At 38.2% G+C, this 26,150-nt stretch overlaps 1 protein-coding gene across 2 annotated transcripts in view; it reads right to left on the bottom strand.

Moving 5' to 3' along the window:
* Nucleotides 1–2,088: 2,088 nt before the first annotated feature.
* The window catches only part of ccbe1 (collagen and calcium binding EGF domains 1), a 49,467-nt gene continuing 25,405 nt past the window's right edge, over nt 2,089–26,150 (bottom strand). Inside the window, exons 5-13 of one of the 2 annotated variants that reach the window (XM_044173149.1) lie at nt 13,266–13,318; nt 12,857–12,991; nt 11,885–12,022; nt 10,426–10,535; nt 8,910–9,017; nt 8,169–8,309; nt 6,536–6,571; nt 3,564–3,599; nt 2,089–3,093 (exon numbers count right to left, since the gene is read on the bottom strand). In XM_044173149.1, the coding sequence (XP_044029084.1) occupies nt 2,818–3,093; nt 3,564–3,599; nt 6,536–6,571; nt 8,169–8,309; nt 8,910–9,017; nt 10,426–10,535; nt 11,885–12,022; nt 12,857–12,991; nt 13,266–13,318 (1,033 nt within the window). In that variant the 3' untranslated portion in view covers nt 2,089–2,817. Of the gene's footprint in view, nt 3,094–3,563; nt 3,600–6,535; nt 6,572–8,168; nt 8,310–8,908; nt 9,018–10,425; nt 10,536–11,884; nt 12,023–12,856; nt 12,992–13,265; nt 13,319–26,150 lie in introns of both variants that reach the window. The other variant, XM_044173148.1, reaches the window with a different exon arrangement.

Here is a 26,150-nt window from a genome sequence, read left to right as displayed (position 1 = left end):
ACATAATTTGCACTGACAGACCCACAATCCGTTTTCCTTTGAATGTTTAATGAAACAAGACTCCATTCTTAAATAATGGTGTTGTAACAAACATACATAAAAATAAGAATCAATAATAATAATAATAATAATGATGATAATAAATGAGCTAAAGAAGCTGAAATCACATAATGTGTAAAATAAAAGTTCCCATATACTCACTTGACAATTGCAATAAACCACTTTATTCTGCTGTGGTTGATGAAGCACTTGGAAAGCAACTAACATGAAAGCCTTGAACCAGTGCTGATAAACGAGACTGAAGGTTTCTGCAGGGGGGTGTTTTGGATTTTATTGCACGGTCTTGTTATTCGTGAAAATAGAAATGACATCACCTTGTTTTGTTCAAGCTCCCGAGATTATATCTGCAATTCATCCAAATAAAGGACAGAGTGAGATAAATGTGAGTTATGAGTGAGAGAGACAGGGGTGAACCTAAGAAGGGTGAAAAAACAAAGTTTCAGAAAACCCAGCTGGAAGCCCAACGCCAAAACCTCACTCTCACTTTAGAGGCCAAGCATGTTCAGTCTCTTCCAGCTATGACTTCATATGACTTCACAGCCCTCAGTATTTTAGATAAAAGTAGGGAGACCAGAGCGAAAGTATTATGTATTGGTGTTGTCAGATTAAACATATTTAGAAAGGCATTTTTTGAGTGATGCTAGTCATAAACATGTATAATTTAACACTTTACTTTAAGTCCTCCTATTTAGTATTTACGAACATTTAATAAATAGTTTACAACACACTATAATATAGTTTGTGATAAAAAATGTCCTTATATGTGCTTACAACCACATTATAGTGTGTTATAAAGAATTTATTCAATGTCGATGTCGTGCTTATAAATGCTAAATAGGGGGGACTTAAAGTAAGGTGTTACCATTTAATTTTCAAACACCATGTAAGCTTTTTAATAAAACACCAAAAATGTACCTTTTCCTGTATAAAGGAAAAAGCACATTGCAGCTGCAGGATGAGCCGTATAATGAGCCAAGATAAACATTCTGTTGCTGAGACTTTGCTTTTCTCTCTGTGCATGCGATAAAGAGATGATTCAGTCATTCTCCGTTCAATCAGTGTTTTTTACAGTGGTAACTTTTTAACTTTGAGTTTCAATGTGACTCAAAGTTTTACTCCAACATTCATTTCAGTTAGAGAAACCACTATCTTTCATGTGCTTAAATTGGATGTTGCACTATACAGTGCGATAGATATGCTGCCTTCTTGTTTTGCTGAGAAGTTAATAGAATCATACTAGAAATGTTGTCTTTTGTATATCAGACTGATTTAAACTTATTGTAATGTGAGAGATTCATTACGTTCTGTGTTGTGCTATTGCTGAGCAAAGAACTTGATAAAGTAAAGTGACCATGAATTCTGTGTACATGGCTTTGAGAAGGTCTCCCTCTGGTGGATCAGTCAACTATCATCCACACAGCCATCCAACAGCTGAGTGCATGCAGTGAAGGAGATGGCCTGATCCCTTGAACTTAAAATTTATTTAGATGTCTGTCTCGGTTTAGATATGCGGCAGATTTCACAATTAGTGGGAAGCATCATCACTTTGTCCACCTATTAAAGGTTTGATTTGATCATTTTCTGCTGCTCAAGACTTGACTGAGCAATCGAACTAAACAACATGTGGCTTATCCTTTTCCATCATCCTGCTTTGCAACTGACAAGAATACTGTTGATTTTCATGTTGTCACTTGTCCACATATCCTCAACATAAATAACAATAATTATCAGGCTAATAAAATTGTGTTATATATTGTGTTAAAAAGTGGACAAAGGACCCCGGTCTGTGCGTGCAGAGAAATAAGTCAGGTCTCTGCATTGGCTTGTGTAAATCATACGTAACGGTTTACACATGCATTGTTTTTTCCAGAAATAATTTGAAGTCTAGAAAAGATTTAGAACATGTCTACTAGAGGTGAAACGATTAGCTGATTAATCGATTAGCTGATCAAGAGAAAAATAATTGGCAACTATTGTGATAATCGTTTCAGTCATTTTTCAAGCAAAAATAATTTAAAAAATGCTACATGTTTTCAGGTTTTGATTTATTTGCTGCATCTCTTTGTCATCTATCTTCAGACTAAACAATACATTTCACCAAAACTGATTAACTAATTGAAAAAATATTCTGCATACTAATTGATAATAAAAATAATCATTAGTTGCAGTTCTACAAACTACTGCTGCTTATCGATGGATATGACCACATCAGTATTCAAAACTTTGAAAAAATAAATATCAGACAGCAATGCAAGTATTTATTTCCATCTTCTTCTAATCACTTTGCTGCCATGGCAACTGAAAACTACAGTGAGGACTAACGGCATTAAAGTCACAGTACAAATTCTTAACGCCCCAGTCCAACATTCGTGCCATTTTAATCCCTCTTGTGAATTTATGCATGATTATGTCAATGGACTCATCATTTAGGTATTGGGTGGCTCACTTTCTTATACAATTCGTGTGAAACAGAATAATAAACTGTCATAAAGTAATGAGGTAGAAACTGCTTTCATGAGAGACTTGTTTAATGTGCTGTGAGGGAACCATATGTTTCTGAAAATATAAAATAAAAAAAACATGCATTTGCACAGTCTACTCATTTTGTTAAAAAAATATTCACACAAAATCTCATATACACAAATAAACATCTGTGATGAAAAGGCATACAGTACATTCTGTTTAAAAACAGTTAAATAAAAATATCAACCCACTTCAATATTTACACCTGACATTAAGTATTTAAACCCATCCTCTTTAAATAGTCCAGTCAAAGTCTGTTCTCTCTCGAGCTGGTTTCCTCTTCCTGTTCCTTTTGGACCCTCCGCCTGTTCGAGATGTTGGTTCCTTGTAGTCCTCACCTGAGCCTGTGTCCAGATTGTCCTGGTTGTCCCGCCAGCTGTCAGGGACTGCAGGAAAGTCCTCCCCTGGAGAATGCATTGGCCGACCGTACACCTTACTCTGCAGGTCAGCGATGTCGTTACGGATATCTGCCATCAGCAGAAGCAGGAAATCAAAGGAGCCTGGTGGGCCCTGGGGGTAGAGTACAACAAAAACAAATTATTTAACAAATATTTAGTTTATTATCTTACAAATTATTTGTGGACATATAATTAAATTTACTCTCCTTTTTAAAGAAATGCTGCATTTAATGGAACGATTTCATTTCTTCTGTGTCTCTATATTTACTCATAAACCACAGAGGAGATTATCCCAACAGAAATCCAGCTGATCAATGGACTGTCTCGAACTGGCCACTGGCTACTGAGCTTTTTCTCATGATTTGTTAACATTAGCACATCACTGTTTATCTAAGGGGATAATGCTTACTCTGTACTGAATACTATTTACTTTGAGTTTGACAGTATCATCAACTGTGTCATTTAATGTTCATAGTCCACCATGGTCTGTTTTTCAGTCATGCTTTAGTTTAATTGTATTATTCTGGATAATGGTATCAAGTTACAATAGTGTGGCATCAATATAGATAGCCAGAATCTTACTGGTGGTCCGACAGGCCCAGGAGCTCCTCTATCCCCCTGGGGAAACAAAACAAATATTTAGCTTACATGAATTACAGTGGGTGGGGGGGGGGTGGAAGCATGAGAAGAATTCATATTATTCTAGTTAGGAAACTTTTTTAAAGCGCTAGAGGAAGCGAGAGTAAACTGAGATCAGGATGAGAGTAACCTGAGAATCCTGAGATTAAAATCAGATTAGATTTTGCCATAGCCAGTTAAAGGAATAGTTTGACATTTGGGGAAATAAGCTTATTTGCTTTCTTGCCCAGAGTTAGATGAGAAGATCAATACCACTTTCATGTCTGTGCGATAAATGAGGCACTGGGGCTGGTAGGTGATTATCTTAGCTTAGCATAAAGACTGGAAGCAGGGGCAAACAGCTAGCCTGGCTCTCTCTAAAGTCTGAAAAATACATCTAACTGTCACCTCTAAAGCTCACTAATGGACATGTTGTATCTCGTTTATTTAATCCATGCTTCAACCTAAAATGTACAAGTTATGGTTTTACAGGGAGTTAAGTGCTGTAACTATTTCTTGTTAACCAGTCACTGCACACACAGCGAAATAGTTCTAGGGCGCAACTCCCTGTAAAACCACAACTTGACATTACAATTTTGTTTTGTGTATGGATTAAACAAACACGATAGTTAGTGAGCTTTACTTATGCTGGTAGGTGTATTACTGAACTTGGACAGAATCAGACTAGCTGTTTCCACTTGCATCCTGTCTTTATGCTAAGTTAAAGTAACTGAATCCCTGCTCTAGCTTCATACAGTAGTTGGTGGTATCGATCTACTCATCTAACTTTCGGCAAGAAAGAAAATATGTGTATTTCCCAAAATGTAGAACTATTCCTCAAACTATGTCCTGTGTATGTGACAGATAAAAAGTGTGTGCTGTTACATACTGTACTGCCTGACTGTGAAGTATCATGGCAGCCTGTTGACCTATGGTAGCACACACATGCACTGACCTGACTACTGTGGTTGTTAGCCAGGCTCAGGGTCACACCGGGGCTGTGAGTGTTTTGGCAGATGGTTTGGATTTGTTACTCAGAGACAGATTACCATCACCCTCCAATCTATCCACACAAACATCCCAGCTGTACTGAAAGAATACCAAGGTACTATGTCAATAAAGCAGATGCACCTAAGTTGTTCCATACGTGATCCACAAGCTAAGCAAACAGTGTTACGTTTATAACAAAATCTAGTGCCAATACAAGACCAGAATCTCTTCAGCTTTTACACCTCATACTTCTCTTAGTCAGTGTGACATGGATGACTGGTCATTCTTGAATCATTATTGACAAAAATCACAATAATCCTGAACCCCCCCCCCAAATCTCATTCCCTAAGAGGGGGTATATATATTTATGTAGTTTTGTTATACCAATATATATATATATATATATATATATATATCAAAACCAGATTCCTGTCTAATCACAATCACTTTTAGGTCTGATAATGTCTGCCATATATTAACGGCCCGAACTACCTACACTGCTGCTCTCAGTCTAAGTTGATTCGGACTTCCTGCTGGATCACAGAGCTTCATCTTCCCATTGAAAGTCAGCCTTGGCACCGAGTAGGGAAACCTTACCACTCTCACTGTACAACCAATCTACTGTCATATCACAGATTGACAGGAAGTTGAGTTTTATTTTCAATAGGCCTTCTTCATTTTTCATTAATGAAAGTAACAGCTAAACGTCTCCATTTGGGCTGAGTGTGTCCTCCCCATCTTAATGAGAGTGGACCATTGTCAAATTCAACTGCAACTGCTCTAAAGCACACAGTAAAAGTCTGAAGGTCAAACCAGCATCATCTGCAAACAGCAAAGATGCCATCGCATTTTTAAGACCTCAGCTGCTCTTTGATTTTCTTTTTAGGAATATTACAAAATGAGAGAGAAGGCATGAGCAAATCTGGCTTAATACAAAAAAATGTGAAAAATGGAACCACAAATCTCACTGTAACCAGGGTGGAATCTGCATTGTGCCTCCTTAATCTGAGGCTTAACCATCTGCTGGAGTCTCTTTTTTAACTCTTTGCCTTAGGCTTCCCGGGGAGGCACAGCAGAGAAAAGCATTCCAGTTAGCCTTTTGAAAGATGGTTACTACCTCCTGTCAGCCAATCCAAAGGCACTGTTCACAAAATCCATGTGATATTCCAGACAACCACAATAGCCCAGAGGTATCTAGAGTCTTCACACTGGTGGTCAGGAAGAAGTTGCCACTTGAACAGACTAGCTGTTGGCCTCAGCTCTTTGTGAATTGGGTCGATTCTGACTCAGGTTGCAGGATAAACTTGTTTGCAGGTGAGCAAAATCATGCTAATTATAGATTATATCACTCTAAACAAATAGTGATCCTCTGGTAGAATGTGTAATCTCAAGTCTGATTAAGCAACTCCAAAATTGGCCCAAGATGCTCTTGAGCCGAGTAAGCATTTATTTGAACCTAGACATGGCTTCTCAGACACACCAGTTTTCCTCTCTCAACTGGTAGCAACTTGCAGTGATCATATCATCTGCAGGGACAAACTCTGCCTGTGTAACATCCATTTGAGGATTTGTGAGAATCCTGACACATGCCTTGTGGTTTTCACCCTGTATAAATCTGGGGAAGTTGAGAAACAATTTAGCTATTGAGAAATATCTTTTGAAAGACATGGTGTTGGCAGGTGAGCCAAATGTATCTATTTGGTACTTGCAAACCTTCTGATATCTTTCCTTTGAGAGAGGCCATGTTCAGTGAGCCAAGAGTCAAATTCTGCTGCCAACATGAACGACTCCTCTGCCCGAGGGGCAATATGCTGGACCCCTGTTCTACAATGTGCAATTGAAATGGAGACTCTTGTTGAGAATAGTTGCCTCTCATAGAGGTTATGTTTAAAAAAGAAATACACAGATAGGACAAGATTAGGTGACAAAACATCATCTGACCTCACCTTTAGGCCATCTTTTCCTGGTGCTCCTGGAGCCCCCTGTTAAACGAAAAATAAATAAATAACTGCATTTCATTTCTGTTTCAATCATGTCAGTTTCCTTTCACACTCCAAAGACATACAAGTCAAGTGGACTGGATACTGTAAAGCCCATAAATGTGAATTTGAATGTGACTATCTATCTGATGGTGTGTCCCTGCCTTGCACCCAAACAGAAATGTTCAATTCACTATTTTCACAGAAAACAAATTTATTCTAAATATTTTCTTCATTGCGCTCCACCAACAACGATTATCCAAGATTAACTTTGTGCCTGCCTCCAGGCCATTTTTGATCGACTTCAGCTCAATGGTAGAGAGTGCTTTGATCTCTTCCCTGGGATAATCATCATTAAAGAAGTGTGAAGACATTGTATAGGGACTAGGGCCAATATTCAGATCAGTACCAGTGTGAGTCACACACTATACCACATTCATCATCTCTGAAACACTGACATGCAGTCGAACACATGTGACCTGGTGGCCAAACCTCATAACTGTGCTCAGAATCTAATCAGGTTTTTGTGTGGAGAGAGGGAATACTCCCCTTTAGTCAGACATCACCAGCATGTGCACCGATTAAATGTATTAACATGTCATGAATATAAAGAGTTGTGCATTAAAACACATATCCAAATGTCGCACACACAGACAAAGCAATATATCACTTTCTACTGTAAAAACAGTGTTCCAGATTTCTTGGGTTGGCATCATGCAGTTTGTGATATGACTGATTGCAGGTGTTGATAGTCTAATTTATCAATAACTACAATTGCATAAATACACAAGGTTTAAAAACTAGAAATATGTCTCTATGGCCAAATCCAGCACATTCTTGATTCAGATCCCACACTTTAACACGGAGGGTTGACATTTGCTGTCAAGATTGAGTGCTGCACAACAACACAGCGAGCTAAAGAAAACAACTAAAGCTGTAAATGGATTCAGCTTTCTCTGTTGTTATTGCCATTACCATGTGTCATCCCTTTTCACCTTGCAAAAGTGTGGGTTTCTTTTAAGAAGATGCGTAATGGGATGGTTTTTGTGTCTTTCTGAAATGTGTCAGTTGAAACGCAAGAGATACTTGGTTGTTCCCTACTCATGCTCAATTCATAAAGAAACAGTAAATCAATCACAACTCTCCTGGGACCTTTGTCACGATGCAGGATTGCTAATTTATCAGAATACTTTGGCGAGTAAAACTCGGAATCCCATAAAATCTGCCACATAGACAAATGTAAAAATAGCTTTTACTTTAAGCAGCAGCATTCAGTGCCGTCATCCAGATTGAGTAATTCTGCTGTGTGACACAAAGCAGAAGTGTAGCTAAGGTAAAGATGGACGTAAGAGACTGGTTTACTGTATCCAAGAATTACTCAGAGCAGTGGGGGTCACAGTCAGAACACACACACATTCATACTTGCTGATTCGGAGGCCTATGCTGTTAAATATGAGCAATATGACAAATTAAATTGTATATAAAATGCTGAGTAAAGGTATCTATTTTATCTTGGATGAACATTGTGTGGCCAGAGGTTTTACTGTCAAAAGGCCGATTATTTATAATAACTGTGAAAAAAAGGTATGTATTAACTGACCATGGGTCCTCGGGGGCCCCGTTTGATGTGGGACAGGTCTGGTGTGGGTCCAATGGGTCCCATCAAGCCCCTTGGACCAGGAGGCCCAGGGGACCCCAACAGTCCTGGAAGTCCTGGAGGGCCATCTGGTCCTGGATTTCCGAAAACAATCCAGACTGATATTAGTGAACTAAAGACAACTGATAATTTATGATGATTTTTGCAGAATAGATGAAAAACTTTTTAGCCATGCTAGTGGTGTAGCTCAAGAGATGGCAGTCTTAATCATAATCGCCTGACCCCTATTCCTCTAGTGCCACCAGCATTTGAAGTTTTCACTTATTTGTTGAAACATTTCAACATCTATTGGATAGACTGGCACAAACTTTTGTAAAGACATTCTTGGTTTCCAGATTATGAATCCTAATGACTTTGGTGATCCTCTGACCTTTCCTCTAGTGCCACCATGAGGTTGACATTTGTGGTTTGGAGTGAAATGTCTCGATAACTAATGGAGATTTGAAGTGAAATTTCACTTCAAATGAAATTTGGTAAAGACATTCATGTCCCCCTCAGGATCCCCATTGTCTGGTCAAAATTTGAATGTGTCCAATACTTGGTTTATGACCAAATACCTGCAAAGTTAATGACATTCCCATCAGACTCAGCTGTACTTTTTGTTTAGTGCTTCAACCCATCCCTGCTGGATGCAGGCCAGAGTCTGACACTGTTTTATTATTTTTTAGCTTCATGTGTTTTACCTGGAGGACCAGGGAGACCGGGAGGCCCTGGTAAAAATATGGGTGAAGTCAGGATTTTCTCACTGGTCATCTGCTCAGGGACGTCAGCACTGTTTGACAGCATGGCCATCTTGAGTAAGGATGCAGAAAAAAATGACTGAATGAACAGGTCAATGAGAAGTCAACTACAAATAATTGAATGAATGATATATCAAATAAAGAACATAGCCAACAAAAATACATAATCTCTCATGGGATGAAAGTCTTTTTTCCTTATTTGGAAGTGATGTCAAACATCTAAATGCGTATCATTTGGTCATTCCTAAAATGGTTTTGCATACAATGAAGTCCTGCACTGTCAAACAGGACAGGAAGGGACAACTTCAAGTAAGATTATGTTAAAATGATATACCCTGCCTAAGATGAAAGCTGATTTTCCATCTGCACAATGTTACAAGCTGTAACCCAGACAGATGGAGGGCCAGGTAACCCCTCTGCATTATTCAGCAAGACCAGGAGAGTTCCTGCTCTGTATGCTAAGTGGCATCCTTGGGAAAAGTTATCTTTGATCTCTGTATAACATCATGTGGATCTAGCAATCCCAGAGGGAAACACGTGAAAGACCTCGCTATGCTGCAAGGCCCTACGAATCAGAATTCATGCGCACAGATGTACGAGCATATGCCCCAAACACACACACACTGAGCAAGGTCATGGTTCACCTGCTGATCAGTGAGCATTATGCAAGACTGTAGCCTGTGACCTTGGGCACAGGTGTTTGAACCACAGTCTGATCCTAAACTCATACTCTAACCTTTCCATGATATGAATAAATGAGAATATACTTTCTCATATACTGTAATAATATACATTGAGCACATACAGTATTTTCATTGTTTTCTTAATACATAGACATTAAGAAAAAGAGTCTTGTAGAGTATAGCTGCAGGAGCACCTAGACCACACAGCTGGAAGCAATATAAAATGTGTTACAGTTGAGGGTGTTGAGTGCCACTGTTGACAGACTCGTGCTCAGATAGGTTCAGAAGCCTGTGATTACACAGAGGGAAATGCAACTCCACTGTTGAGTTTCACGCAAATTGCCTAACAATTCCCACTTATTGACAAAGAAATGTACCAACTATAGTGAAGGAAGTTTATTCAGCCATTTTTTTTAGTAGGAAATAAAGTGCTACAATAAATCTCAAGGAAGTTGTAAAAATCTGCCAGCTGTTGTTTCTGAAATACTGTCAGGTATTGACTCCTTGGAGATAAAGCAAGATCTTTAGGTGGTGATAAAGAATCGGAGCAGTTCTGCAGATATTTATATTCTGCTGAGTCAAGATGATGTGGTTAATGCTCACTGGGGCCTTTCTGCAGTCAACCATAGAATACCAGAAAAAGCTGCAGGATTGCAGGATGCAGGATTATGATTTAAGATAAAAAATAGTGTTGTGTTACAGGTAGATTGTATAGATTTAATTTTATATTTGTAAGATAGAAATGTGTTGTTTTTGTTATTATTTTCTGACCCATACCTTCTGTTTAAGCTGAAGGACAGACATTTTGATCTGGAGGAAATCGTCACATGTGGCTGAGCAAGTTCCAGCATTCATCACATTGTCAGACTTCTCAAAGAGATGCACTGCTGGGAATAGGGGGAAAAAAATTCTGTTATAAAAGTTACCAGAAAATGTTTCTTTCAGAAAAAGGAAAACCACAATATCACCTTGTTTGTGAAATATGTGGACAGATTTAACATGATTTGGGCAAGTAAGTTTTAAAAATGTTTCCTTAAAGGTCCAGTATGTAACATTTAGGAGGAGCTATTGGCTCTAGATTGGGATATTCGTGTTTTCGCTGCCACGATAGTTTCTCCTACACGCTTAGAAGGGGATGTTGATGCGAGCGGTATTCAAATGGTTGCAAACTGCAATTTCACTGCTAGATGCCACTAAATCCTACACGCTGGACCTTTAAAAATTGTGTTAAAGCAATACTATTAAAAGAAACAAAATTGTGATTACTGTAAAGAGTCACAAAGTGCTAGTCTTGAGACAGTTTGTTGGGTTGTTGCAAACTGTGTGAGCTAACTGTCTGTTTAGGGGATGAGTGACTTATACAGTCCAGGATAACTGTGTAACATTGTCATTTGTAAGCGTTGTGAGTCACTTAAAATCTATGACTTAGCCAGGTAGGTGGTCTAGTAAATGTGTCAGAGCCGCGGGGAAGACTAGTGCAGAACTAAGGTCTGACTACTGGCTCTGCTAGAAGTAAAACAATGCAATAAAATGACATATTTTCTTATTTGAACATTTTGACGAAAAGATGGGGTACTGAGGACATTTCTTGCTATAAATAAAACCACTCTTTATTCAGAAACCACATCAAAACATTACAGTTTAAGCAATACACTTGCACAATCCTGTTAAGAGAAAAAACAACATGAAAAGCACAGACGAATGCATATACTTTATGGATGAGTGAAAGTGTCTGGACACTATTTTACCCACTATGTTACAAAACAGCAGGACATAAAGCAGGAGCATGACTATGTACCATAGTTCCTCACTCTCTTCTCCTGAAATGTTATAGTTGGTAATGGAAGATAAACTCATGGGAGGAAGTAGCAAATCTTCAGCCCCTGACCGCTTCATTGGCAACTGAATCTGGGTAAAAAAAATACTTTTTTTTAATCGCCTGGACCATTTGTGATGTTTTCCTCAAATGCATCCAGCAAATCAGAAAAGACCAGGAGTCATGGGGGCAGTAGTATGTTTAGGAGACAGAACTGTTCTGACATGCACAAGGAGCTGAGATGTGTAATGACTACCAGGTGTCTATGTTTGCAGTACCCCCATCTCTTTCTCTCTGTCTCTCTCTCTCTCTCTCTCTCTCTCACACACACACACACACACACACCAAATAACAATGTGTGTTCAGCTCCACATCGCAGTCAGAAGAGCCCTTAAAAAAGAGTAAAAATACTATTCTTACCTCTCTCCCCCTTGGTGCATGTTTTGCCATCTTCTTCCAGGAAATAGCCTTTCTCACACTCACACCTGTAGCTCCCTGCAGAATTGAGGCAGATCTGAGAGCATGCAGTCATGTTTTTGTCTGCACATTCGTCGATGTCTATATTGCAGTGACAGGCAGAGACAGAGAATGGACAGTAAGCATATTAAAGAAAGACAAAGTCAATTAAAATAACTTAGAACCCATTAACATACACATACCCACGAACTTTTGTTTTTGTTACCACCATCTTGGCACAAATTATAGATTGTAGGCGTGTATGAAAATCAACTGCAGCATTCGGCAAAACGATTCATTATATATTCCACATATGACTGTAACTGACAATGTGATATATATATATAATACATATTTAATTATTATTATAATTAATTTAACATGTATGCACAGTGATTCAATTTAGATTAAAGAAAACAAGGATAAATGCATGGAAATGTAAAAAAGACATCAAACTAACAATAATGAATGCATTATAAGCATGGATTAAAAGACAAATTCAACCTAAAATGATCTACAATCACTTAAATTTACTCATTGCAGTGTACTAGTGCAATACACTAGGATGGGGGACTCAATTTCAAAATGAGAAAAAGAAATCAGGCGAACCAATTTTACACTCTGCTGCAGTTTATTGCATCTGAGGGGAGCAAAACTTTTAAAGGCTTTCTAGAGATTGTGTAAAGACAACTGCAGGTCAGTTCTGCAGAATTCCTGCAGAATTGCTGTAAGAAGACTATTTTCATAAAAGGGTTTTATAAATATACAGGAAAGAGTTCAGGTGTCTTTTAACTGACAGGAAAGGCCAAACTACATTCTGGTACAAGTTACAGTGTTGCCTACTAACACTTTCACCTGTTATAAATCTGAGAATGTAAAGCATCTCCTCGTTTTCAAAGAGGAATTATCTTGATGTGCTCTTGTACAAGGTCTCACCCAGGCAGTAGGGTTTCTCTCGGTTTCTGTGGCGCTCACGGTTGTAGCGGTAGCCGGGGTAACAGGTGCACACCACTCGACCAAAATGGTCAGTACACTGTTGCTCACAGGGGGCGCCAGCACACACATCATAGTCTGCAGAAAGAAATGATGCATTTGATCAGTGTAAACACAAGAAAACACAAGGGGGAAACTCATATATATATATATATATCCAAGGTTTTTCAATTCAAAACTTCAGGCAACATGCCTGTCATGGGTTATTAAACATTCAGGGAGTTTCAAACAAGAGAAAGTTAAGTCAAGTACATTAAAGGACTAAAGACCTTATGGAACATGATGGGTGAGAGAATTCCAAAAAATATCAGAAGCAAATACACAAGACAGACATCCAAACAGTTTTCCCTACCTTCAGGAATGCACTGGCCCAACACAAACTTGAAGCCCTTGCAACATTTCTTTCTGTAAAATATCAAATGGACATTAACAATCACATCATAGGTCCCATATTTCCATATAATGTGCATAATGTTTGACTTGTAACATTAATCTGCAGAACCTGTTGTGATCCACAGATTCAGATCCACAGATTCAGTCTGTTTTTACAGTTGTGTTTGTTAATGTGGGAAACATCTCACACACACACAGAGATTGCTGTCTGGCCTGCTGTTGCGTGTTTGTTCATGTCTGATGACACTCCTCTGAATTACAGTTAAAACCCCCTTTGGGTTGACTATGCAGCATTTCCTATTTCTCTTAAAAATTGACCAAATACTGAACTTCACTCTTCATTTATTCTCTGTGTTTCTGTCACATCAATTTCTTTCCTTCTCAACTGTATACTTCTTTTCTTTCCAATTCTCAAATTTTCCATTCTAATCCATACATTTGCACTCAGATTTTATGTAATTTCATAGAGGCTATGATAAATGGAATCATCCTTTATCCAAATACTTTACATGAGAAAAGAACTTGATTAGAGAATGTGAAGCAAAAAACTTTCCTTTAACATCTTCTCTGTTGCATCATTTCTTCCCACATGTGTGTTAAGTTTTATTATACCATCTCCATGATAACATATTGTTGCAATATTTTATCAGCACAAGTCACATCATCATGAGGTATTATTCATCCCTCCCTCACACTTAGCTCTAAGGAAAAGTGCTACCAGGTGTTACTTTCAAACAGAAGGTGATAAAAAAAATCTAATTACACCATGAAGTCATGGCAATATAATGCAGTCACACTCACTTTGATAGAGGTACTGAAAAAATATTACTCTGTAATACTTTTAATATGCTTTTATTCAGGAGCAGTTATGATGATAGGGGCATTCGTATGGGCTTGTCTGGTAATTGCATATACTGAAAGCTCTCCCTCCTCTGCTCACCTGTATTCAAACACAATTGATGTAATTTATTTATTCATTTATTTTACTTAACACAATTCATCTGCGCTCAACCAGGTTAAGTTTAAAGTCCAAAACACACCACTGCCGAACTGTGCGCGTCAACAGCCAACCCTATTATTTTCTATATACAACCCCCACAGCGGCGGCTGGGCGCGCTCTAGTATTTGCTAGCATTTGCTAATCAGCGCTAAACACATCGTGAGGCTGATGTGAATGTCATTAGCTTTGCAGGTATTTGGTCATAAACCAAAGTATTGCACAAATTAAACCAAAGTATTGCACAAATAAAAATTTTGTCCTGATGATGGCGCTAGATGGAAAGTTGTGGGATCACCAAAGTTACTGATTCATCCTGAGGGGAACATGAATTCCTGCTCCTAAACACTACACCTACACCAGAAATAAAGAGATGCACATGATACATGAGGAAATAATTTTAGGGAACGTTGTGGAAGAGTAAGAAAAGCAGAATATGTTATCTGAAGACAGTGAGAGTTTATCACAGTAATACATTTCGAAACCAAGGATCTCTACAATAAGATTTTCCATTTGCTACTTCTAATTTTATTTATGAATCTAATGACCCATCTATAAAAAGGTCATGATTTTTGCAATAACGTCATCACAGAAATATAATCCTGGTAAAACAAAGCAAATCACTGATTCTGCACCACTGCAATCCAATGGGGCTACCATCTACAGTCGACTGCTTTTACAGTCATTTTCATCAGTACAGGATATACAGAGTAGCCTAGTGCTTATTCAGTCACACAACTGAATATTTACTACCTGCAGAGGGCCCACAAGAACCTCCCTCACTCTACTTGAGGCTTCCACTAAAGAATATTAACCTGCGACAATCTCATTTCAAGTCTTTGCTGATACTCAATGCGGCTGCTCCTGCAGGTGTGGTTAGGAAGCCCTCCATGAGGTGAGAGCAGGTCATGTGTAGTTCGTTTGTGAGTTTGTGTGTATGCATCTAAATATACTGTTTGTGTTTGAGGGGAGCTATGGGGAATCTGATTGATCAAATTGATGCCCATTGTTGATTTACACAGTAAGTGACGTACTGACAGAGGCACAGATTTATGCAGATACTACACACAACCCGACACTTTCATTTCAAAGCTACATTCAGATAAACTCTAATTAAGCGTAAGTGTAGAGTGAGTTTTTGTACATGTATTTACAGGCACCTTTCGTAACAGAGGGATGACAGTCAGTATAAGCATCTCTAAACTATCATCAACAGCAAAGTGAAAGAAAAGCAGAGTAGACATCAGATAAAACACTTCTTGACATATTTCATCACAAATGCCAACTTTTTTTTCTACTGGGGAGAAACCTGGTTTTCTTAATCTGTTATTTTGAAATGAGTCATTTTTGTTGTTTAGGCTAAAATGTTTCCATTTAATTCTTAGCCTCACTAGAGTCACTGGGTCTACGATGTCTTCACTATCAACAATCTCGCATCAGAAACGTGTACTAGACACTGCAAGCAGCCAATCACCATTTTTGCAGTCCCCGGTGGTAACTCTGTAGTCACAGATGTGTAGTTACATTTTTGAGGAGGCATACATTAGCTACAGTGTAGCTATGTGCATAGGCTCTGTAGCGGTAACATGTTAGTGCACTTCAAGCTTCAACTGTACTTTGTGCTCAGTGCTAATTAGCAAATGTTAGCATGCTAACATGTTAAACAAAGATGGTTAACATGGTATACATTATACCTGTTAAACATCAGCATGTTAGCATTATCACTGCAAGTATGTTGGAATGCACACATTAGCATTTAGCTCAAAGCTCCACTGTGCCTAAGTACTGTACAGCCTCACAGAGCCACTAGCAAGGCTGTTGTTAATAAGTTCTTTAGCATGTTTGTTATTTATGTTTTGTATGGTGGTTTGCTAACGCTAGTTACTGGAACACCCTAATTGTTTAAAAATGTAGGATATCTATTAAGCATGGAAGTACTGCATGTTTTTATTTTAGGCAAAGATAACTGTACTGTAAAATGTACTGTCAAACTGTGGAAAGTTGTTTCTATGTCTGTCATTTCAGCATATGTCGTGGTGTTTGTGGGTGGAAGAGGCTATAACTTGGGACACCCTGAGAGAGCTGATCTGAGGATGGCTTCCTGTGTGATCCAATATTTCATGTCAAAATAACATCCCCATGAGGACAGAAAGCACTTATAGCAAATAACCATCTTAGCAAAATAACCAGGGTTAGTTGAACAATCATGAGAAAATAAACATCTATGTCCGTCTCCAGAAGATCATGGAAGAGGCGACAACATCCCATGGAAACTGGATCCATATCTGTGTTGAAATTAATTTTTAACAGTTTCTTTATTAAATTATCATTCAGGGAAATGCTTATTAGCCCTGTAGTATTCTACCTGATTGTACTTTCTCTCATATCATTAAATAAACAAGTCTAAAATCTGTGGTGTGATATTTGGTTACTTTGCAGATTAAAACACTTTTAAAACACAATTACAGTATTATCTGGCATTTTCCATTTATACAAATTGATTTAATCTGAAACAGTTGATTTCTTATGTTGTCCCTTTGATAACCCTTTTTGTTTTGACACACGGACATGAAAACAGGCAGACCGGGAGAGGTAGACACCCAGATCCGAGATGGTAATGATATGACCTGTCTACAAGTTAAAACAACATGCCTAGTAAAGACTCTGGGTGATGGATACTGAGCTGAAGGTCAATGCACTAAAGCAATAAAATAACCTCAAACCAACTACATGATTTATAGTCTCGGGGTGAAAAATCTGTCAGGTCTTTATGAAAAGTCTCAAGCGATAAACTGCTGATCCATGAAACCAACATTCCCATCACATACCAGATGTACAGCTATGTTTAACTATGTGCTATATAGAGTTTTCAATATACTGAAATGCTAATAGTAGAACTATAAATGAAAACTATAGGTTAGCTCTGAAATCTTGCATTTGGCACACTTTTTTTTACTGCCTGGTTTACAGTGTTATAGTCCAGTTAGAAGAATGTTCAAACTAATGCACTGCAGTCATACTATTGCCTACTTTAGAGAGGGTTTTGTCAAATGACATGTTGTGGCAATGGTTAAGGCTGCAATTAGTGATTGGAGTCCAAACACACCTTTCCAGAATGGTAAGTCGCTTGGGGTAAAATAGTAATGTTTTCCCTTGGTGAGGGTCAAGCCAACTCTTTAAGAAGTAACTCTTTTTATAAATGCAGTGTGTATGAAAAGTGTGTGTGAAGTACAGCCTCTGCTAGAACACTCTAATGCTTAAATTGAAAAGGATATCATTCTTTCCAAACAGCTTTGTTTATATTTAAACAACTGTCTGAGTCAATATCTGGCATCGATTCCCAAAAAGCTATTTAACAGTCCACCTCAGCTCCTCTCACACTATTTGAACAGCAGAAACAGCTCAGATCTAAATCACTCTCCACAGTGACACACTAGGGGACATGATATGAATGTCCCTTTGTCGTTTTAGCATTTAATAGAATAATTACTATCCAAAAAATTAAGCATAGGTAATTAGAGATGAAGCTCTTTATAATATTCAGCACACATAATAAGACCATTCTGAGTAATGAGGCACGGGACCCTTAGCACCTTTCATAACAACAGCTAAGAATACAATTCTGTGCAAGCTTGTTAGTTGCTCATGAACTTCATGCAAATTAGCAAACAAATTCAAAACACATGTGGATTTCATTCATATGCATGAGTGAGAGAACAGGGGGGAAAGAAATCCCAAATGCATTCATGACACTTTTCTACAAGAATAACAATGAGCAGATTTTGCAGAGTCACATGCCCACACACAATAGCAGCTTGTTGACTGACATTTCACTTCAGACACACTACACTGTGATTCCAGCACTTGTTCAGAATGAGCAAGACATCACAGACAATGTGATTGTTTTGCCACCTGTACCTCTTTTCACCTAAAGGTTATTTCATTTTGCCAGTGACCCATATCATTTTACAGCCCCCCCTGAAATCTAGACATAGATTAGTCTGACCTCAGTTACCCGGGGTGAACCATAAGCACTCTAATTACCTCATAAACAGTGGACCTCCCCTGAACCAACATGGTGGACCAGCCTGGCCTGGCTTTGTCTTGTGATGAAACACACTAATTCACACCGACACACATGAGTTAAAGTGGAAGTCTGTCAAAGCAAAAAGTGCACAAGGATGAAGACGACAAAGACGCACACAGTACATACACCTTCACATGAGACGCCCACTTCATCACATCCCAGCATGCTCTTCTCTCTAACAGGGATAATAATTACAAAACTAAAGGGTATCACACACACAAACACACACAGCTGTGAGACAACACATGCAGTCTGCTCAGTGGAGGCTTATTTGTCTAGCATTGCTGCCAGTGATATACAATAACATGTCTGCATTCCACTCAAGAGAAGATGTTTGTCGAAGTGGAGAGAACACAACTTCTGCAATCATGCTCAATAGCCTGCTTATGCGGAATGGTGTGGATTAAGGGTGACATAAAAGAAACACTAATCAGTTAATAATTCAATGATTTTGGTAATATAATGATTGATATATATGATATAATGATATTTTGTGGTTCCAGCTTCTCAAATGTTAGGATTTGCTACTTTTCTTTGTTTTGTATCATTGCATATTGAATATCTTTGAGAAACAGGCGATCTGAAGATGTTACCTTGGGCTTTGGAAAGTTGTGATTTTTTCACTATTTTTATGACATTTATTGACTAAATGACTTATTGATGAATCCAAAAAAATATTGACCGATTAACTGATAATGAAAATAATCATAAAAGTCGCAGCCCTAATTATTTTAGTTGCCCACATACTGTAGACTTTTACTGCAGAAGTGTCACTTAGCTTGTAAATTTGTTGAAAGGTGCCACATACTGCCAAGGGGCAGTGCACAGCAGCACAATGAGCAAGCAAAGTCTTCCAGCTGAATAAAAGGGATGTGAAAGTGAGGTAAATATTGGTTTATATAGGGATTTGGGAATTATAAAAAAAAGTACAGGAAACAGAAAGACACATGTACCCGTTAGATAAGTATATGACTGAAACGAACAAAAAAAAGTTGACAAAATTACTGAAATAATTACAAGTTGCTGTCCAAGAGCTGCTGATCTGCTCCTCATTACCATCAACTTCCCCCAGAGATCTGACTTTATATCCAAAAATCAGTGTCTATGGACCCTGATTATTTGCCCACACACACTACATTTACACAACTACACTGTAGTCTATCCTCATGAGTCCTCTAAAGCTCAGATTTTGCTCCTTCTTCTTCTCTCCCTTAACATCACTTTTTGGCCTTATTACCACATTCCACAACTTTTCAATGATTGCTACGCTCATGATAATCAACTCTTCTTTCCCACTCTCACCTTGCTTGCATTATTGTTGCATCTCGCATCATTGTCATTAATATCTGCCAGCCACCTTAGACTTCAGTCTCAGATTGAAGAAGGTGCACTCCCCTACCCCTGGAAAATCGTACCCTCTACATGATGGCATTATTGACATCCTGTTTACACTGCCAAGCATTTGCTATGCATCTTAGTCAACTGACTCTTGTGCAAAACCTGCAACAAAGGCACAACCCATTCAGTATGCTTGCACAAAACCATCTGTTAAATCAGACGTGTCATCATCAACAATAACTCTGCCCAAATTCTTTTTCAATCTTCAGGCTTTTGTCTGGACTGCAACAGTTCCCTCCTGCCTCCAGTTCCTTCAGCTAATCCAGATGTAGTCTCCTCACTGAATTCTCCCTCTCTTTTTAGCTGCTCATTTCAAATCCAAAACCCTGGCATTCTAGACTACATATTAATCCACAACAAAACTTGTATCATGTATTCTGCAGATATACTGTCGACGTCTGTTCTCTCCACTAACAGGACCAACGGTCAACTCTACACAGCAGGATCACTCGTTATCTGCTGTTGTAGGCTCAAAGTCAAATTTTCAAGCACTACTATCATACGTCACCTTACGTGTATCACAACTCACTCTGCTGTCAAAAGAAACTACTTTCCAAATCTTTAAATAATAGATCTGAAGCTGCACTGAGTGGCTATTTTTCAGTTATCAGTAATTTAATGGTGGTTAAGTAATACAATGTAGAAATTCTAATAGTGTGTCACAGATACATAAAATTGATGTTCTTGTTTAATCCTTATCTTGAAGAAACCCAGAGCTGAGAGAATGATTGCTTGCTATGTTGTAAAAAGAATAACAATTCTGGTGAGTTAGCGTTCAGGAAAACACACAAGGGAGAATGACTCGAAGGATAATCATCACAGGTGTTGTGAGTATAAATGTTAGGCATGTGAGACCTATGCATGTGCTTTGCTGTTCTGAGGAATGCTTCATGTTTAGAAATGTAGAGTGGGACTAGATTACTATTTTTTCTTTGCACAAAAAAAACTGAGTGGATCAAGTTGTTGGTACTACTTGTTGCTTTCTCTAAGCAGCTAAAACATTTTACCATTTGCAGTCATCAGCACACTCAAACGAATGAGTCAGTCAATTCTTGGAGGTTACTGGTTGTTCAATATATATGAATAAATATTTGTCCTTTAAGGAAGGTGAACAGAGAGGAAGAAAAAAATGAACTTATTGCATTCTGTCTGTGCTAAAGTAAAAGAATTTCTTTCCTCTTCTTTAAGCCAGAGACCAGTCAACATGTGTGCTCTAATGTTTGACCCTTACACAGTTTTATGGCAAAGTTACAGTTTAGCAGCTGTTGATGCTGTTGTGAGTGCTCCAGATACAGAGCAAACCATGATTCTGAATCCACCTTCATCTGAATCTATGCATGGATGTTATATCATGATATAGTATGTTGTTTTAGAAAAGCTCAACAGCACAATTAGAATTAACAGAGATACATACTCATATGCAAACTATGGTTATTAAGGACAGACCTTTTCTGATTGATGTGTTGGGATTAGAGCTGAAACTATTAATTGATTAATCGAGAAAATGAATTGGCAACTATTCTGACTATTGATTGTTTTTAAGTAACAATTCACAAATGTGAATATTTCCTGGCCTCCTTAGTCTTCAATGATAGTAAACTGAAAATCCTTGGGTTTTGGACAGCTGGTTGGACAAAACGAGACAAAAGATGTTAATGTGAGCTCTGAGAACTTGAGATGGGAGTTTTTCCACTATTTTCCAGACCAAATGAGTAATCAAATAATCGTGACAATAAACGGTAGATTAATCGATAATGAGAATAATCATTGATGCTGCTCTAGTTGTATAATATTATGCTGGCATATCTTCATGTAGTTAGTTGTGCCTTATTATACCTGCAGTCTAGTATTCCAAGGAATTATATCCAAAACGTTGTAACGAAAACAGACAAGTTAAACCCACTTCAGTCAAAATATGTATATGATGAATATTACCACAGCAAAAAATTAGTAGGGAACCAAAAAGTCCACTTTTGATAACAGGAAGTGAAACTTTAGATTCAACAAAGTGATCTATCTCCTCTTCCTTTACTCATAATGGATTTCTCATTCCATGACTTGTATGTACAACTACCTAAATGCAATAAAAAAGGAAGACATTCACAGGATATTTAATATTGTGTGTTATTGATAACCATATATTTACGGCAGTTTAAATGCTTTCACCTTCATATAAACCCTCTCAGTTATGCTTAGAAACACAAGCAGACAAACACAGGCATGCTAACACACACACACACACAGATAAAAACATCAGACTCCTCTGCAGCTTTAGGGTCACCCAAGTGCAATATAAACAATTGAACAAAGGTTTGCACTGCAGTTTTTACATTTGTTCTGGAGATTCACATTATGTCATTTATAAATAAAACTTCATATGAAAATGTGTACTACTTCTGTATGGACACACTGGTCGTCATGACAAACAGGAGACAAAGTTAAGCAACACATTAGCTATCCAGATCTAGACAAAACTGCAGTATATTAAGAGGGACAGTTACTCCTGCCAGTGATGTATCCCAAAAAACAACCCAGAGGAGAATGGGTTTATAGGAACACATAAAAAAACAACAACTATGAACAGAGAGTATGTCTTCAAACTGCCTGGATACCTTTGTGTTTTCCAAACCTCTAGACTACGACTGAAAAAAAACAGACACTCTTGGAAAGGTCATTTATGTTGCTAAAAATACTGCACTCAGAAAAGGAAGGAATCAGACATCAGGAATTGTTGCAGACAATTTTCTCTATACTGGCAGACTTTTAGTCATGATTCTTAATTGCACTAACATTCCTCTTTCAAATGTGTTGCTGTTACTTCAGCTATGCTATATTATGTCCCATTATTGTTAGCAATTATAACGTAATTACAGACGATTGTTTGGAGATGCTATAAAAGGTAAACAATGTCAGAGAAGTTTTTCCACAAGCTGATATCTGCCTGTCGGAGGAAGGCCATTACAGACAAGAGTTGTAGTATTATAACCCCAAACCACTTAGCAGTATAACTCAGTGTGAAGACTAAAGGGACATTTCATAATCTGAGGGGTCCAACAACAACTCAGCTGTTCAAGAGCTTCATGTAAGCACTGTAAGGGTGGAATGGTCTAGTTGTTACTGGCACAATACCTCTACAACACAACAGTACCTGGTGATGTATGAAGATGACACCTTGAATAAGGACTGATAAATGTGCAAAGGTTATTATTGCAGAGCATATTGTTCCCTATTTATCCCCATATACCTACATAGTTCACATGCACCTTAGAGTTTCTCCACCAGTTGCTACTTGAGGATTCACTTGGAAAAACTGGGTATTTGCAAGCTGCATTAATACATTTGGGGACAGAAGAAGACAAGACAAGACAAGCTGCCAGACACACAGCCATGACATATTATCACATTATAAAACTGTTTTGGCTAACATGTTAGAAAACAATAGCTTATAATATCTTCCACATCCAGCAGGCACATAACGACATCAACCCATTGGAATCCAAAAAACCAAGAGCTTAATGAGGCAAAAAGACTCAACAGAGCTGCACATAAGACGGTTCTCTGTGGGTTATTTACTAGAAGCAACCCCTTTCACATTACATGTAATCATCTACATGTAATTATCTGACTGACACACTGTTGACCACACCATGACCTAAGCACACATCCTGTACTTACTGGATGGCCTAACTCTGCTGAATTCCTGAGTATCCAAGGCGGCAGTGTTAAAAACTAAATGCTGTACAATAGACAGAAATATAGTATTTAATTGATAGAATAGACCGGGGAAAGAAATCCTAATGCACATGTAGATGACAATGTGGTAAATGAAATGCAGGGAGGAAGCCACAAACAGAGCAACTGGAAGGGAAAATTATGTTACAGAGGCGTGGTATTAGAAAGACAGTTCAGATTTGGACACAGGATATCACTTCTGGAAAATAAAAACAATTTAGTTGGCCTTTTACGTGACAAATATCCTCTTGAATAAAATCCTGTCTCTTCCATTTAAAATGAATTGCTCTCTGAAATGCTGTTTCTATCTGTATCCAGGGTGAGTACATACGTCTGCCCAGAGAAATAATGGCGCCCCATTTGATCACAAACATGGTACATTAACATAACCTATTGGTTAATGACTGTTTGAACTCAGGCTTCATGGCCCGTGACAGTCACACAGCTTTGGTACAATACCCCTTGGTAAGGCCCCTCATTTAAAACAAACAAGCAGTCTGGTTTGAAAATTGTGCAAATGCATCGCTCAATTTAATGTCACAAATTCAAAACTCTTCTGCCCTTTTGTTTTCATTTTCTCTCTTGTGACACAATCGTAAAAGGAAGGTCTGGTAAATGTAAAAAGAGTAGGAAAATATGCTGTCAGAGCATGTAGCAACACAATACAGTCACAAGTTAAAGGGAACTGTTGTTGTGGTTATACGAAAGTCTGTTATCGTGGTTACTATAGTCTATTAAAGGAATTTTGAGAAATACACATACTCACTTTCTTGCAAAAGTTCGATGAGAAAATTGATACCACTCTCATAGCTGTACGTTCAATATGAAAATACAGCTAGTAGCTGGTTAGCTTAGCTTAGCATAAAGACTGAAAACAGGGGGAACAGCTAGCCTGTCTTTGTCCAAAGGTAACAAAATCCATCTATCAGTACATCTATAGCTCACTAATTAACACGTTATATCTCATTTGTTTGATCCGTAAAACCAAAGTGTAACTTTCTATGTTTTTTTTAACCTTTGGACAGAGGCAGGCTAGCTGTTTGCCCGTTTCCAGTTTTTATGCTAAGTCAAACTAAGCGCCACCTGTCTTGATCTCCATATTTATCCAGTGGTATCGATTTTCTCATCGAACTGTTGGCAATACAGCAGTGTCTCCCATACACTGATTTAGTGGTGGCCACATTATCAACATTGACCGCCACATATTGATTTAAATTTATTTTACTATTTAAAATGGGTAAAATTGGGTTGCAGCGCATTGATTCGCTCAGCCCCTCTTCGCCTCACTCTCTCACAGACATGTCTGTTATATGGCACTCACTGAGTGATTCAAGTCATTCGTTCATAGGAGTAATGCGGTATGTTCAAGAGAGCAAATTTGGGTTGCTAACATTTAGCTGCAATGATTCAACAACATTGGTCTTGGAATCCAGATATATGACATTATCTAGATTGATATTAGCCTATATGCATAGGTCTAACATTTAATGTTAGTGCGCGCAGTGCCGCACACACATAATGTTACTGTTTTGAAAAGAGGACAGCTATAAGGATAGGCTAAACTCACTGAACGGAGATTGACAGCAAACACAGAGCAGGTCAGAAAAGCAGATTTCTCAGTAAAAGGGGCCTCATTTCTATTCTTCGCTGTATATATTTTATTATTTGTTTGACACAACGTGAAGCAATGGAGCTGTATATTGGTTTACGTCAGCTACCACCACAAATAGAATCAAATTCAGTGGGAAACACTGTAACGCAAGTAAGCATATTTCCCAAAATGTAAAACTACTAATAAAAATTCATATTATCAAAATTTGTGTTCTGCTCAAAAAGACTCTCACAGTGAATGAATACAAGTATGGCTTGGGTGTGAGGTTCACAACAGCGAGCCCACATTAACAGCCCAGAAAACAACTGTTCCTGCCTGCCTGACCAATATGCAGCCATAAAGGAACAATGGCTATTTTTTTGTGTGGCTGAAAAGGGTCACTCAAAATAAGGACCTCTCTCCATATTAGCTCTGCAATTTATCTGCTGTTAGCAGCTACATTGGCCATATACAGCTCTCCTGCTGTGCTGGCATCTGCAATATAATCCAACAAAACCATCGGTTTTTCAATGAAACTCACTGCAGCAAAGCAACTTGGCTCAGCTTTGGCGGACAGCTGGAGCCAAAATATTACCAGTCGGCTGTAACAGAGGCAACCCAGGCCTCTGCCTCTCTTTGTTGCATTTCCTCAGTGGTGTACCAGACTCAAGCAAATTGGATTTGACTCTGAGCACATGTTATAAAATGTGAAGTAATCCATAATGAAATCTATCTGCTTTTATGTCACATTTTGAGTTGAGAAACTCAGATTTTCATTTATATAAACTTTCACTTAAAAAACTGAGGACAAGTGCAGAGGTGTGTGTGATATCTCTGATACTGACACCTCAGGAAATTATACAGAACATGGCTGTCTGTGGCCTGTTACAGTAAACCGCCATCAGCCCTTCCATGTGTTTCTAACTCAAACCATTCTACTGGACACAAGCCAGATATTACCAATCCCCTTCAAACACTGAGGTTACTGTGAAAGCGTGTTACTTCCCCTTCAGGGAAATGTTAAAAGAATCTTGAAGGG

Source organism: Siniperca chuatsi, linkage group LG18 (assembly GCF_020085105.1).
Source record: "Siniperca chuatsi isolate FFG_IHB_CAS linkage group LG18, ASM2008510v1, whole genome shotgun sequence".
In the NCBI taxonomy this organism is placed as follows: domain Eukaryota; kingdom Metazoa; phylum Chordata; class Actinopteri; order Centrarchiformes; family Sinipercidae; genus Siniperca; species Siniperca chuatsi.
Note: the sequence above shows the minus strand (reverse complement) of the source record. Positions and strands in the feature narration are given on the sequence as shown.